Source organism: Pelophylax lessonae (genome assembly GCF_965119305.1).
Source record: "Pelophylax lessonae genome assembly, chromosome: 2".
NCBI lineage: Eukaryota > Metazoa > Chordata > Amphibia > Anura > Ranidae > Pelophylax > Pelophylax lessonae.
Window position 1 is genome coordinate 299,994,493 of NC_138769.1, and position 16,902 is coordinate 300,011,394.

Below are 16,902 nucleotides of genomic sequence, written 5' to 3' on the forward strand. Positions count from 1 at the left end.
TCCGCTTTCTCCACCTGTTTCTTGCACTGCAGCACACAGATTGGTTCTCCGGGCTGCTTCTCTCTTCCCATCTTTTGCTACACAGACTGTAGAGTAGACTGCAAGAGGCAGACACCAATTCAAGTTTAGATATTTAAACTGTTTGCATTAAACAATAATGATGTGGTAATCATTACAGAGCTGCATTAATTTGTTTCTTTACTATCAATCTGGAGTTCAGGTTTAAACAGTGTTATTTGAAGCTGAGCAGCCTTCAGAAACTCACACTAGCCTTCTACATTCTGTCTAAAATGCTAACCCTTATGGCCAATATCAGATGGCCAGTCTGAGTCTACACTGCATGTTTCCGCAGTGTTTCCGTCTTTTCACAATATCTTATCAAAGCTTACATTTATTCATTCAATTTCTCACTAGGCAAGTGCCCTGATGAGGCAGGTTGCAGTAATTGTTTTTGTCAATAATTGCAATAAGAGCTTGGAACACGATGAGAATTTGGAACATTTATACAGACCTTAGGCTTTAGGCTGTTCCCGTTCTTTCACTACTACCCATTTTATCCAATGGCTTTAGTCTATTAAAGGCAGTGCTTTAAGTGGGTATGCACTGGTACTCAGTACCGCCACTTCCAAATATGGCTCTTGAGCATACCGCCACCTCCCCGTGTGCCTTAGCGTACCAGTACGCTCATTTTGGACATCTGCACCCTCAATTGCCCCCCCCCCCAAGAATATTTCCCACTCCAGAGCCAGACCAGTCACCACCAGTGAGTCCCCCTGCTCCGGAGTCCCAGCCCAGGCCAGGGGGGGTGCTCTGTGGGGACCCTGATGTGGGTTGGGGGGGGGGGCGACAAAATTTATAGGCTATAATAGAGTACCGGCACCTCTTTTGGGTCACTTAAAGCACTGATTAAAGGCAACCACAAGAGGAAGACTTATGTAGGGGTGACCATATAAAGCATCATTCAAGCACCCCATGTGACGATAAGGGTAATGATTGGGCTGCATAGGATTTTTCTAGGATAGTGCACATCCGAGTGTTGGAGACACTTATTATTGCATGCAGAGATTTTTATGTTTGCTGAAAAAAATCTCTGTTTTAGGTTCAATTCTTTTTCATTTTCATTGCCATAGGGGCACCCCTTCTTTTTATCGGCAAAGACGCAAGATACATCACAGCAGGTCCTGGCAGTTTTGATGATGTTTTTTTTTTTTTTTCCAGGGAGACACCTCTCCATCTATACATACCCTAACAAACATTTTGTCTCATGACTTCTAAATTTGTAAAGGGTTTTTACAAATGTCTGCATCCTGTGACAGTCTTAAGGCATTTATCAATTTGTACATTCAATAGGCTTATACAGTGGATTGCGTGAGATACATTTTTAAGAAAACGATTAAAGGAGCTTGTTGTTAAAAGAAAAATATGGAGAAATTACTAAATTAGTCTTTTGGTTTAGAGGTTGTCCAAAAGCATTACAACTCTGTACCCTTAAGGTGTATCCCAAACTAGTATCATCCAAGATGTCCATTGTACAATGATGGTTGTGCCCATGAACTTTTTGTAATGACATTTGGCCACAGTCAATAATACATAGCATATGAGGACGCTGCGGGTTAGTGTAATGTCTTTCTATACTATCCTAACCTCATATACTATCCTAACCTCTTCAAAAGGACACACACATATTTAAAACGCATGAATCTTATTACATCATATGCTGGCAAATTCTATCAATATGTTTAGTCATATTGTAGTTGTTCTTGTGCATTTTGCTGATTGTGATATGAATGTGGCCCCTCTGCACATACATGTGCTTGTGCATTTGCTTCACAGTCCATAATCCAGTTCATATTATTTATACGGTCGCAAAAAGGCAGATACTTTGGAGCGCAGAAGTTTGATGAAGGATCGTGGTAACATCTCCTTATGTTTCTCTGAGTATTTGAAATAGTTTTGAGGGTGTGCAAGGACCTCAAAAAAAGCCTTAATCAGCTTCTTATCCTACAAAAAAATAGAAATAACATAAAAGAAAAAAGAACAACAGTTAACGAAAGACAGACATTTGTAAAGCTGTTGAGCTATGTCACGCTAAACTAATTGCAGGTACTTTCCTAAAGTAGCAGTAATCATTAGTCAAAAACATTTTCATTTACAGTAATATTGTGAGTAGATGCCTGGGGCCAGGTAGGTTGGAGCTGACACTTTGAAACACACGTGTATTTTTAAATATAAATCCGGGGCAGCACTCGCTATACCATATAGATATGCTGATATGTGCTACAATTAGTAAACTGTAAACATCAATAGTGAGTAACAAAAAATCAGGCAGAGGCATAACTAGAACCTTCAGGGCCCCAGTGCAAGAAACCATGAAGGGCTCCCTGGACCCCTCGCTGGGGCCCTTCCCTTCAAGCATGGGTCTCTTTCCACTGATCCTGGGTTCCTTATTAAGAAATCGTTATTACCGTTTTTTTACGGTCCCGCAGCGGGACCCTTTCACAAGTTCTGCAGTGGGCCCCCTTCCTGCAATCTTGGGGCCTCCCCACGGTGGTGGAATGCCAGGGTCCGGTTGTAAGTGTGACCTTTGCGATAATGGAAATTCACCCACTGGAGTCAGTAGTTTTTATTTTTTTGGTATTTTAATTGTAATATTTGTTATAATTTTTTTTTGTTTTTTAATAATGTCACAGACTATGACTCTGTCCATTCAGAAAAGGAAGGAGCTGGTAAATTACATATTTACCGACCCCTTCCTGGTTCTCTATTGTGACACATCCCTTGCAGCAGCCGGCAGGATAGGGGAGGGAGCACTTTGGGGGACGACGACCAGGGGATAACACAGGGGCCCAGAGAAAGCAGAACACAAGTGAACTGGATAGGAGGAGTGCAGCTACAGGAGGAAAAAGGAGGACAGTGATTTCTCTACATGCTGCCCCCCCCGCCCCTCCTATCCAGGTGTACAGGGGAGCCGCACAGGCCCCCTAGAGCATGGGGCCCGGTTGCAACTGCAAACCCTGCAACCCCTGTAGTTACGCCCCTGAATTTAGGAATAAAGTGACATAGTGCAATAAAAGTGTATTTTTAACTTCAGTTTTATCATCTTTTATTTACTTTATTTTTACACACCCTTTCACTAACTTCGTAACATACATCCCCTCTGCACCCCTTCTGCAATGCTGTCTGTTAATATATACATTAAAGTGTTACTAAACCCACAATAGTAAAATCAGTCTGTATATGCAATAAAGCATGCTTGTTATACTCACTGTCGAACCTAAGGGGTTAATCCTGCACATTGTGTAAAAAGGCAGTTTGATCCTGTCTTCTCTGATCCTTCCCTTCTTCCACTGTCCCTAAACCATCTGCTGATAGAACAGAGGCTAGGGGACAAACTGCACATGCTCATTTTAGTGTGTATTGCTAGAGAGTTTTTTTTTTATTTGGAGAATGCATGTGGTCAGCACAGGACCAATCAGCACTATCCAAACAGAGGGCCAGGGGTCCTGCAGCCTGATAGCACAGTCAGAGCAGAATGAAAGCTCCTCCTACAAGCTTTAACCAGACACTGATAGAAGTCACAAGACTGCACTAATTCCTGATGAAAAAAGGTATTTAGCACTTTATATTTACTAAAACTATTGCATTTCCTTGTTCTGTGTACTGCAGGAAATCAGATATAGTGAATGCAGCGTCCTGAGTTTAGTAACACTTAAAAAAAAACATTGTAGTTGTTGCCAGCTAATATCATACTGCATTTCCATTTTAGCAACTGAGAAAGCAGCTAAGATATCAGAATTTCTTTGATCTCTGTCTTTGCTATAAATATGTTTATATATTTTTTCTTTTTAAATTGTATTAATTTTCAATTCAGTATATACAAATACAAAGTATTCCACATACTACCATATCAACCTATTTCCCTCTATACCCCACTACCCATAAAACCTCCCTCCCTCTTACAATTTTTCCCCTTTTTATCTTTAAAAGTATCCCTTCTCCATTTACGTTTACCAGACAAGTCAACGGTCTTCAAGCACCCTCCTAATCCACCCATATTGTTTATTATTTATTTTTTTAAAAAATCTACCCATTAGTCCATTTGTTTGAAAAACTATCTGCTTGTTCCTTCTCTGTACTGCCCAGATACTCCATGTTTTATATATATATATATATATATATATATATATATATATATATATATATATATATATTCAATTCTGCTACACCAATCCCTGAGGGTAGGGCTTTCTGTATCTAACCCTTTTTTTGGTATTGCCCCCTATACTGTGTTTTGGAGATTTGGAGCTATTGTGTTTCTGTACTGCTTAGGGGGTTTATCCGTTTTGTGGAATAGACTATTGTGGAATAGACATACCCATGGGTCATCCGTGATGCTCATTCCTGTAATTTCTCTAATGAGCTGTTGTACTTTCAACCAGTATTCACGAATATTAGGGCAGTCCCACCAAATATGGAACATACACCCCACAACCCCTCCAACAGGAGATCCTATCTCCTTATCCCGGGTTACTGTGAATTGAGGTTTCCTCGGACCCGCCTTCTCAGTTATCATCTTGTATATCTGAGATTTACAATGTTTTATGTTTGTTAAAGGGTTACAGAGCTTTTCCACTAAGTTCAAGTCTTTCTCAGATCTGATGGGTTGTGGCAGAGATCTCACAAAATGTTTTAACTGAAGATATGTCCATTCATTCAATATCATGTTTCCTCACCTAGTGTTGAGTTTTTGATATGGCCTGATCTTTCCACTGTATATTATGTTTTTTAGCTGCGTATTTTTTACCCAATTACCAAATTGTTTCTCATTTCCTGGTGCAAAATATTTTGTGCCTTCTAATAGTATTAGAAGAGAATTGTATTCCCAATTAAATTGTCTGTGAATCATGTCCCAGATCCTGTATACAATTCTCGTCATTTGTGTGTGTCTTCATGTATCTCCCTATATTTTTAGGGGGATGCAGATATTCTTATTTAATTGTGCTCTACTTAGTGTAGTTTTGATCTTAACCCATCTTTTGTCTGAATGTATTTTTGTCCACTCTATCATACATTAAATTATGACTACAGTGTAATATCTTTTAACGTCTGGTGCTGTCCAACCCGCCCCCCCTCTTGATTTAACTCTACTGAGAGCTACATGTTGTACTCTAGGCTTTTTTCCCTGCCAGATAAAACTCAACATCATTGTTTTTATTATTTTAAAATATGCTGTTGGGATAACGATTGGTAGCCTATGAAATCCATACAATATTTTGGGCAGTATTATCATCTTGTTTTTATTTTTTTCTCCCCCGCCATGAGAGTGGGCGACTCAATATTTTTCCAATATCTGCTTTTATCTAATTTAGCATAGGTATATAATTAGCGTGATACAGGTTTTCTAATGATTGAGTTAAATTATTTTAAGATATTTAAATATTTGATATTTTAAGATATTTTAATTTTGACTTTGCCCAGGTAAATGAGAATTCCCTTTGTAATGCCTGCTCTTCTTTTCTATTTAACCCAATATTCAGGATTTCTGACTTTATTGGGTTGATCTTGAAGTTTGATAATTCCCCAATATTTCTTTAACTTGTTAATGACATTTGGGAGAGTTATTCTAGGGTTGGTGATGTAAAATATATCATCATCTGCATATATTTGCTGTAAATATTAGATTTTTTTTAAACTCTTTTTAATGAAGAAGAGGTATTCATGGTTACAGTAAACATGACTCTAAGAGTCCATTCACACTAACGCGACTTGTCAGGCGACTTGTCAGCCTGACATGTCGCGGTCCCTCGCGGTCCATTGACTGCTAGAAGACCCGTTCTAATAGAAGCGACACAAGTCGCTCCGACTTAGAAAAAGGGTCCTGTACTACTTCGGGGCGACCTGGAGCGACTTGCATAGACATTCATTATATGAAGTCCGTGCAAGTCGCGCCGAAGTCGTGGTGCACGGGACTTCACAAGTCGCCCCCGAAGTAGTACAGAGTCGTGCCGCGGTAGTGTGAATGCGGACTCAATGTGACCGCATAAACAGAAAGGTACAATACAGTACGAAAAAAAAATTTAAGTCACAGTGTCATATATATAGTATTCCACATTTCACAGTATTGATGAACATACAAGCTATTAGATGGAACCAGCATCCTGAGGTCCGCAAAAATAGTTGATTTTTAATCACAGTTATCTGCAACTAGCAGGCAACAGGAAAAAGCACTAAGGGACCACACAAAAACAACTGGATAGCCATGTGTGGATTGGCAGGGGGCATATTTTCCAGGGATCCCCATTCTCATTTTATTCAAGAATGTTTTATATCAAATAATCCAATAAAATTGTTTTTAGTAAACACAGCGCGGACAGACCTGAAATTGAATCTGAGCACAATGTAGAACACAAATCCTTTCTCTCCTTTATTCTGCTTTCTAAAGTAACATTTTAGTTATGAAACTAAAAATCTTACAATACTTTATAAAAATTTAATAAGAGCATATCTAAGCCTATTATTATCTACATTTTAAAAAGGAAAAAAAATGGAATGAGGATGCGCTGACTAGAGACAGATAGATTGCTGCGCTTAGTGTTCCTGAATAACAGAAAAGTACGTGTGAAAAGATAAAGTGTGCTATCTTAAAATCATACAAACACTTGCATGTGATGAATAATTAGTGTCCAAAGCTATATAAACATATCTCTGGAAAAAATTGTATTGTATCACTGTATATAAATGTGAATTGAAATAACCTTTGTGAAGATATGAAAAATAAATACGTCATGAAGCAATTGAAAGAGATCCAATCTGTGTATCAATGTGTCACAAAGTGTATCACTGCATATATGAAAGTTCCTCCAGGTGCTCAGTGATCCAACTTTGAGAACATTAATTTCAGCACAGTTAACATTGTGTCACTGACTGTGCATTTTCTCTTTCACTTATGGGACTGGACATTTCTTACTGCTCCATTTTTCTGTTTTTTTTTTTTTTACTTATCTACATTTTATCAAAACCACTTTTTGTATGGTAATATTATACAGGCTGTAAAGAGAACGATAAGAGCATTACCTTCAGGATTTCCTGGTGATTTTCAGAAGAATATAGTCTCCCATCTCTCACAATGTCTTCTACTAGCTGTTCATAGTCCTCTGAAACAACACAAAAATATTCTGTTCATGTGTACATTGCAAGTTTACAGGATGTAGGGCCAGATTACTCTTATAAGGTGTTATAGATCGGTACGTACAGATATTGCAGAGATAGCTCATCAACTTTAACATCAGTGTGACTGAATGTTCTGCAAAAACCCTTTTAATTTACAGTTCTATATAGTAGCATAGTAAAGCCCTTTTGGATTAGAAGGTATTAACATGTCCTATTCCATTACAAATCCCCAAAATAAGAGGGATATTTCTTATGTCAAGATAGTAGGTGGAGCCATGAAAATAATTCATTTCATTCCATTGGCTAACTAGTATGCCAATAGGGTTTAAAAGAATGCTTGCTCTCACAGATGCCTATGTGTGGAGTGGGCAATAAACCGGTTACAACGTAAATTTTTCTCCTAAAATAACAAACATGTTATACTTAACTGCTCTGTGCAATCATATTGCATAGAGTGACTCCGAACCTCCTCTTCTGGGATTCCCCACTGGAGTCTTCGCTCCTCCTTTTCTGAATGCACCACAATAGCAAGCCACTTTCTATGGGGAAGCATGTGTGGGCTCACGCCTGAGCCAGGCTGTGTGCATCCAAAGACACACCCAGTGAGGCTCAGCTCTGCCCCCTGCTCCCTCCTTACAGGAATTTATTGACAGCAGCAGGAGCTAATAGAATCTGCTGCTGCCTCTCTGTCCTGTGAGGGGAAGGATAGAGAACAGTGCTGCTGCAGATGGAAACAGCACTGGCTTGAGAACAGGCTTAGGTAAGCGTTAAAAGGGGGTAAGGGGGCGATACAAATGCTGGGACATTTTTTACCTTAATGCAGGGAATCCATTAAAGCGGTGGTAAGCTCAGTAAAAATAAAAAATAACCTTTTCCCCTGCAAGGCAATGTCATAACGTGCTAGTATGCATTGCATATTAGCACATTATGTGCTAATATGCTCCCTTCCTGTAAGGAGGGAGCAGGGGGCAGAGCTGAGCCTCACTGGGTGTGTCTTTGGACGCACACAGCCTGGCTCAGGCGTGAGCCCACACATGCTTCCCCCTAGCAAGTGGCTTGCTATTGTGGTGCATTCAGAAAATAACTAAATTAAAAACAAAGGACGGAAGGTGAATACTTCTGTTCAGTTTTTACAGAAGAAAAAGAAGAAGGACCTCCACTTGAAAGGATGACTAATGAATCATTTGATGCATGTGTCTTTACAGAGGAAGACGTTCTAAGATTGCTGTCTAAAGTGAAGACAAATAAGTCACAGGGTCCTGATGAGATACACCCAAAATTATTAAAAGAGCTTAGTGGTGAGCTGGCAAAACCATTAACAGATTTATTTAACCAATCTTTAGTAACAGGAGTCGTCCCGGAAGATTGGAAATTGGCAAATGTCGTGCCCATTCACAAGAAAGGTAGTAGGGAGGAATCGAGCAACTATAGACCAGTGAGTCTGACATCAATAGTAGGCAAATTAATGGAAACCCTATTAAAGGATAGGATTGTGGAACATCTTAAATACCATGGATTGCAAGATGAAAAACAACATGGGTTTACTTCAGGAAGATCATGTCAAACAAATCTTATAGATTTTTTTGACTGGGTGACTAAAATAATAGACGGTGGAGGTGCAGTAGACATTGCATATATAGATTTTAGTAAGGCTTTTGACACTGTCCCACATAGAAGACTTATCAATAAACTGCAGTCATTGAACATGGACTCCCATATTGTTTAGTGGATTAGGCAGTGGCTGAGTGACAGACAACAGAGGGTTGTAGTCAATGGAGAACATTCAGAACAAGGTCATGTTACCAGTGGGGTACCTCAGGGATCTGTACTGGGACCAATTTTGTTTAATATCTTCATAAGTGATATTGCAAAAGGCCTCGATGGTAAGGTTTGTCTTTTTGCTGATGACACAAAGATATGTAACAGGGTTGATGTTCCTGGAGGGAAACGCCAAATGGAAAAGGATTTAGGAAAACTAGAAGAATGGTCAGAACTCTGGCAACTGAAATTTAATGTGGATAAGTGCAAGATAATGCACCTGGGGCGTAAAAACCCAAGGGCAGAAAGTTGCGATACAATCGTTCTCCAATGGACTTGGTAGTTTCTGTTTCGTCCCAACACTGATTGATATTGTTTGTACTAAGCACTTACTTGAAATTCATTATGTGACATGGCTGTGAATTTTTTTTTTTCTATTTGCTTCTCGCTCCTTAGCTTTCACCCATATTCTGTAAAACTCCTTTTTCTTAATAAAATCAGATTGAACTAAAACCCAAGGGCAGAATATAGAATATTTGACACAGTCCTGACCTCAGTATCTGAGGAAAGGGATTTAGGAGTAATTATTTCAGAAGACTTAAAGGTGGGAAGACAATGTAATAGAGCAGCACGAAATGCCAGCAGAATGCTTGGATGTATAGGGAGAGGTATAAGCAGTAGAAAGAGAGAAGTGCTTATGCCGCTGTACAGAACACTGGTGAGACCTCACTTGGAGTATTGTGCGCAGTACTGGAGGCCATATCTCCAGAAGGATATAGATACTCTAGAGAGAGTTCAGAGAAGAGCTACTAAACTAGTACATGGATTGCAGGAAAAAACTTACCAGGAAAGGTTAAAGGACCTTAACATGTATAGCTTGGAAGAAAGAAGAGACAGAGGGGATATGATAGAAACTTTTAAATACCGTATTTATCGGCGTATAACACGCACTTTTTCCTCCTAAAAATGGAGGAAAAAGCAGCAGTGCGTGTTATACGCCGATATTAAAAAAAAAACGGCCAGGAAGCATTGCTGAGAGCAGAAGGGGTGGGCCGGGCCGAGGAGAAGGAAGGACAAGCTGTCATAAGAGCAGAAGGGGGCGGGCCGAGCCGAGGAGAAGAGAGAACGAGCGAGCGCAGTCATCTGAAGTCCCGCCTATGACAGACGTCACACGTCTCGGCAGAGGAGGCGGGACTTCCGATGACTGCGCTCGCTCGTTCTCCCTTCTCCTTTGCTCGGCCCGCCCCCTTCTGCTCTTATGACAGCTCGTCCTTCCTTCTCGGCCCGGCCCGCCCCTTCTGCTCTCGGCGCTGCTTCCCGGTCTTTTTGAAAACAAATGAGGTCAGTTCCAATGGCGCTTGCGATGCTGCATATTTGGACATTGCGCTTGCGAGGCTGCTTATATGGACACTTGGTGGGCTGCATGTATGGACACTTGGTGGGCTTTGCATGTATGCACACTTGGTGGGCTTTGCATGTATGGACACTTGGTGGGCTGCATGTATGGACACTTGGTGGGCTTTGCATGTATGGACACTTGGTGGGCTTTGCATGTATGGACACTTGATGGGCTTTGCATGTATGGACACTTGGTGGGCTGCATGTATGGACACTTGGTGGGCTGCATGTATGGACACTTGGTGGGCTGCATGTATGGACACTTGGTGGGCTTTGCATGTATGGACACTTGGTGGGCTGCATGTATGGACACTTGGTGGGCTTTGCATGTATGGACACTTGGTGGGCTTTGCATGTATGGACACTTGGTGGGCTGCATGTATGGACACTTGGTGGGCTTTGCATGTATGGACACTTGGTGGGCTTTGCATGTATGGACACTTGATGGGCTTTGCATGTATGGACACTTGGTGGGCTGCATGTATGGACACTTGGTGGGCTTTGCATGTATGGACACTTGGTGGGCTTTGCATGTATGGACACTTGATGGGCTTTGCATTTATGGACACTTGGTGGGCTGCATGTATGGACACTTGGTGGGCTGCATGTATGGACACTTGGTGGGCTTTGCATGTATGGATACTTGGTGGGCTGCATGTATGGACACTTGGTGGGCTTTGCATGTATGGACACTTGGTGGGCTTTGCATGTATGGACACTTGGTGGGCTTTGCATGTATGGACACTTGCTGGGCTTTGCATGTATGGACACTTGGTGGGCTGCATGTATGGACACTTGGTGGGCTTTGCATGTATGGACACTTGGTGGGCTGCAGGTATGGACACTTGGTGGGCTGCATGTATGGACACTTGGTGGGCTGCATGTATGGACACTTGGTGGGCTGCATGTATGGACACTTGGTGGGCTGCATGTATGGACACTGCTGGTGGGCTGCATATATTGAGGCTGGATATATGGACACTGCTGATGAGGATGCATTCATGGGCACTGGTGAGATATCATTTGATTAAAAAAAAAAAAAATGTTCTGAGTTCAAAGCTGTTTATGTTAAATTTAAGCTTTTTTTGCTGAAATTTCTCTCCAAATATTGGGGTGTGTGTTATACGCCGGCGCGTGTTATACGCTGATAAATACGGTACATAAAGGGAATCAACTCGGTAAAGGAGGAGAGCATATTTAAAAGAAGAAAAACTACCACAAGAGGACACAGTTTTAAATTAGAGGGGCAAAGGTTTAAAAGTAATATGAGGAAGTATTACTTTACTGAGAGAGTAGTGGATGCATGGAATAACCTTCCTGCAGAAGTGGTAGCTGCAAATACAGTGAAGGAGTTTAAGCATGCATGGGATAGGCATAAGGCTATCCTTCATATAAGATAGGGCCAGGGACTATTCATAGGATTCAGATATATTGGGCAGAAGAGATGGGCCAAATGGTTCTTATCTGCCGACACATTCTATGTTTCTATGTTTCTATGTTTCTAACTTAATTTAAAACAAAGCCCTCCAGCAGTGTGCTGTCACCGCTTACAGGGCTTCCATCTTTACCCGGTCTTCCTTCCAGGTTCACCAGCTCCGGTCCTTTGAATGGACTAGCCACGATGACTTCAGTCCCACGCATGCTCACGGGATTCATTGGGGTATGCCGTTCCTTCAGAGTGCATGCCCTGGTATCCTCACCTGCGGCTTCACAAGTAAATATCTCCTGAACAGTGCACTTACTATAGACTTACCTGTAGGTTAAACATAACCAAAGGCCTTTACTTCCACTTTAAGGCACAAAATATCTTACCTTAAACCCCTTTAAGGTCCACCCTTCCTGCTGCCACACATACAGTATGTTTAATGTGGTCAGAAAGAAGTTAACATCATTTAGTGTTCTTTATATTTGCAGTTTATACCAATTTTGTGTCTGTTGTATTTTATCCTTATTTGTGTACTTTTGCTGTAAAGTGGCAAGAGGAATGCAGAGGCTGACATGTCCTCCCTTCGTATTTCTCTTGCCGCTGCTTGTTTCTCTAACTAGGATTAGAAAGCACCTAGCAACATGGTACTTTCCTCTTATTATTAATAATATTATACAGGATTCGTATAGTGCCAACAGGTTACGCAGCGCTTTACAAAATAGAAGGGAGACAGTTCAGTTACAATACAGTAAAATACAAAAGAGTTAAGAGGGCTGTGTTCATAAGAGCTTACAATCTAATAGGGAGGGGCAAGTGGTAACAAATGTTGTAACTGTGGAGGATGAGCTAATGGAAGTGATAAAAGATTAGTTGGAGGCATTATAGACTTCCATGAAGAGACAAATTTTCAGGGATCGCCTGAAGGCAGCCAGAGAAGGAGATAGCTGAACAGATTGAGGTAAAGAGTTCTAGAGGATGGGAGGCTCTGGAGAAGTCCTGGAGACAAGCATGGGAGGAGGAGATAGGGGAGCTTGAGAGCAGGAGGACTTGGAAGGAGCAGAGAGGACGGTTTGGGTGATATTTGGAGACAAGATTGGTGATGTAGCTCGAGGGAAGACTGTGAATGGCTTTGTATGATGTTGTTAGTATTTTGAACCTAAAATTGTGATCCCCTGCGCTCAAACATAAAGTGAATCACAATAACTAAAAATGCTGCTACTTAAAATGTAAAACTCAATAGAAAAAAATCGGGAAATTCAATCATGTAGACATGACGAACCCACATATATCACCAGTAGCGTAAACAAACTAATTAAATATTCAAAGACAATCAACACCCTGATACTTTGTCTGTGATAAAAGAAAATAAATAAAGCATGAACAAATACACAATGTAAACAAGTGATACTTGTCCTATAAATCTAATGTTAGATAAGTGTAAAGTCCATAAAGCTCCAGAAGTCCAGAAAATAGTGAATCCAGTGACACCTGGATAAAGAAAATCACTGCAAACTCCCACCGTTGTGTGTCCTCACTCCCATCAGATAGTAACTCACCAGAAAATAATGCCTCCTATTCTCATGGTTATGCAAATGCACTTGAGTTGAATACCTTAATACCAGATCCTTTAATGAGCCTATCTGCTCCTCCACCCCTTTTTGTACTTAACATTCCGTGGGGGTACATGTAAAAGGAAGGCTTCACTAGTGTAATACAGTTACACACTCTAGTGTGTATTAAAAGCTTCCAATACACTCACATGATAAAACAATATTACAGACGTTACACTTTGTAATGTTCTGGTACCTTTGGGTACCCTAATTACTCTTTCATAAGTGTATGCGCCCCACCATTCTCTTTTGGTAAGGTGAGCATACACCTTTAAGACTGATGCTGTCATCACTGAGCGCTGGACTGGATGGCTATTTAGAACGCCGGCTCTCACTCACATGTGTTCGTTCAAACTGCTTTGTGCCTTGATGCTAACCTGTCTTGAAGCTCACATGCTTGCAAGCATACCTCCCTGTCGGAACCACGCTGCGCTGATCCCTGTATCCCGCTACCGGATCATCAGCTCTTGCCGAACCTCTCCTCTGCTACATTGCTATTAGTGATAAGTACCCCACAGGGGAAACCTCTATAACCTTTATACTAAAGCTTACACTATCTAGCTCTGCATACTAAGGACTATTACTACATCTGCATTATGTAAGATTGCTAGCTCTTGAGCCTACTACCACCTGTTCTTGCACTGGGTTGATCTCTCTTGTATGTCCACCTGCTACTCTGTCATCTACTACCATACATGATTGCTAAACCTATCTGCATCCCATCTGCTACTATCTTACTTTCAAGAACATTTCCTTTCAAGTGTCTGTCATCTACCATCTCTACCCAACCTGTCTCTTCAGCCTATCATCACTGTGTTACTATATACATAAGTCACTCTAGGAAACATCTTATTGAGTGTGTGTATTTACTTGCTGAATTGAGATCATCCACACATGATGAGTCATTGAGAGTTGGGAATGGTGTCTCAGCGTTTCTCTACATGACTACTGAAGTGGATTATTTCTGCAGCTGAAAATCCACATCATACGTAAAACGCAGGAGCGTTACAGATTGAACGAACCACAAATGGATTCAGCAGAAATAACCACTCAGATGACACAATTAAAACAGCAAGTACCTGCGTTAATACACGCACTTGCTGAATTAAAAGAAGACAATCAGGCTCTGTCGCAGCAGGTAATTAGACTGACACAACTTACCACTGCTCAGTCCCCTGAACCCAAAATAAATCCTCCTTTGGTATTTACAGGCGATCGCAAAAAATTTAGCGAATTTAAAAACGCATGTGAGTTACTTTTCTTGCTAAAACCCCGTACCTACCTTACTGATCACATTAAGGTTTGTACTATTATTTCTTACCTAACAGGCGATCCTCGGGCCTGGGCAGACTCTCTTTTTGAGAAAAGCGACCAGCTTCTCAACTCCTATGCCTTGTTCCTAGCAGAACTCACTAGCCTATATGATGATCCCAATAGGCAGAGTACTGCCGATCTTCAATTAAGATCCTTGAAACAAGGTGGGAGACCTGTAGAAGACTTTGTCGCAGAATTCAAGAGATGGACCCTTGATTCAGAATGGAATGATGCATCTCTGAAATCCCAATTTAGGCTTGGCCTATCAGAGGCCGTTAAAGACGAGCTCGCCCGAGCGGATCTGCCAAAAACCCTGGATGCATTGATACAACTCAGTATCACCATAGATAGAAGACTACGAGAAAGAAAGGCTGAGAAAATGGGAATGCCATTATCCAGTTCTTTTCGGATTTTGGCCGTTGACCCCGTTCCTATGGGGGTAGGAACCATACGCCCACCTCTATCAACTATGGAAAGAGCCAAAAGACGATCTGGTAATCTCTGCTTGTACTGTGCATCCCCGGATCACAAGATAAACGTCTGTCCCCTAGTCTACAAAAAGAAGGGTGAGTGTTCAAATGTCCTCCTAGGGGGATTGACAACTTCAATCACTAACCCTTACCTTTCTGTTTGCTTAACATTACAGTGGGACCAGAACAGGATTACTACTAAGGCCATGATTGACACAGGATCTTGTGGAAATTATATTGACATACGTTTTGCTGCTTTAAATAAAGTTCCTATTATTTCTAAACTTAAACCTGTCTCAGTAAGTCTTATTAACGGTGTTCCTTTATCCTCTGGTCCGATCACTGATCAGACACAGGCACTCCTAGTCACTACTAACGGGTCTCATATGGAGACCACTACCTTCGATCTAATACCTTCACCCCACTTTCCCATTGTGTTGGGACTTCCCTGGTTGCACACACATCAACCAACCATAGATTGGAAGGAACGGACCCTGGCCTTCCTCTCTTGCTATTGCGAGGGTACGTGTAACCTCCCGTCTTTCGGGAAGATCCTGTCTGTGGTGACAGATGAGATTGCACCACTATGTTATCAGGATCTCTCTGAGGTTTTTCTTGAGAAAAATGCTCAAGCACTATCTCCCCATCGAGACTATGATTGTAGCATTGATCTACTCCCAAATAGCAAATTGCCGTTTGGTCATGTTTATCCTCTTTCACAGGATGAACTTTCCCATCTCAAAGACTATTTGGATGAGAATTTGGAAAAAGGTTTTATTAGACCTTCCACTTCTTCCACAGCAGCAGGACTCTTTTTTGTCCGCAATAAGGACTCAAGTCTCAGGCCTATCATCGACTATAGGAAATTGAATGCTATTACAATAAAAGATCGCTATCCTCTACCGCTTATCCCTGAGCTCATTGAGCAGGTGCGTGGAGCTACCTATTTTTCAAAATTGGACCTGAAAGGAGCATACAATCTCATTCGAATCCGTGATGGACACGAGTGGAAGACTGCATTCAGAACCAGATACGGATTGTTCGAATATCTTGTAATGCCATTCGGGCTATGCAACGCCCCTGCAGTTTTTCAACGATTTATAAACGATATTTTCAGAGACTTACTAGATGTCTGTGTTGTGGTATATCTGGACGATATACTTATATATTCACGATCCCTGTCTGAACACATAAGACATGTAAGACTAGTATTATCGAGATTGCTTGCACACAACCTTTATGTGAAACTGAAAAAATGCTTGTTTCATAAAGAAGAGGTACTCTTTCTAGGCTACATCATATCCAAAACAGGAATCGAGATGGACATGAGTAAGATATCCTGCATTCAGGATTGGCCTACACCAACCACACGCAAGGCGCTACAGCGATTCCTTGGATTTTCGAATTTCTACAGGAAGTTCATTAGAAACTTCTCTGCCATTGTGAGACCCCTCACACAGCTCACTAGCATTAAAAACCCATTCAAATGGTCAGATGAAGCAAATAAAGCTTTTCACCTGTTAAAGACAAGGTTTACTTCTGCTCCCATATTACGCCATCCAGACCCATCCCTCCAATACATTCTGGAAGTAGATGCGTCAAACATGGCAGTAGGAGCAATACTCTCCCAACGACCAACTCACACTTCACCACTTCATCCAGTCGCCTTTTTTTCTAAATCCCTAAGCAGTCCCGAGATAAATTACCCCGTGGGTGAAAAGGAACTGCTTGCTATAAAATTGGCTCTGGAGAATTG

The 16,902-nt window shown here is 41.2% G+C and overlaps 1 protein-coding gene across 3 annotated transcripts in view; it reads right to left on the reverse strand.

Annotated features, from left to right (window-relative positions):
* Positions 1-1,087: 1,087 nt before the first annotated feature.
* Positions 1,088-16,902, reverse strand: part of SCUBE3 (signal peptide, CUB domain and EGF like domain containing 3) — a 192,972-nt gene continuing 177,157 nt past the window's right edge. For all 3 annotated transcript variants that reach the window (XM_082245254.1, XM_082245253.1, XM_082245255.1), the window contains 2 exons: positions 7,075-7,154; positions 1,088-2,001 (listed from right to left, as the gene is read on the reverse strand). In XM_082245254.1, the coding sequence (XP_082101380.1) occupies positions 1,852-2,001; positions 7,075-7,154 (230 nt within the window). In that variant the 3' untranslated portion in view covers positions 1,088-1,851. The remainder of the gene's footprint in view (positions 2,002-7,074; positions 7,155-16,902) is intronic.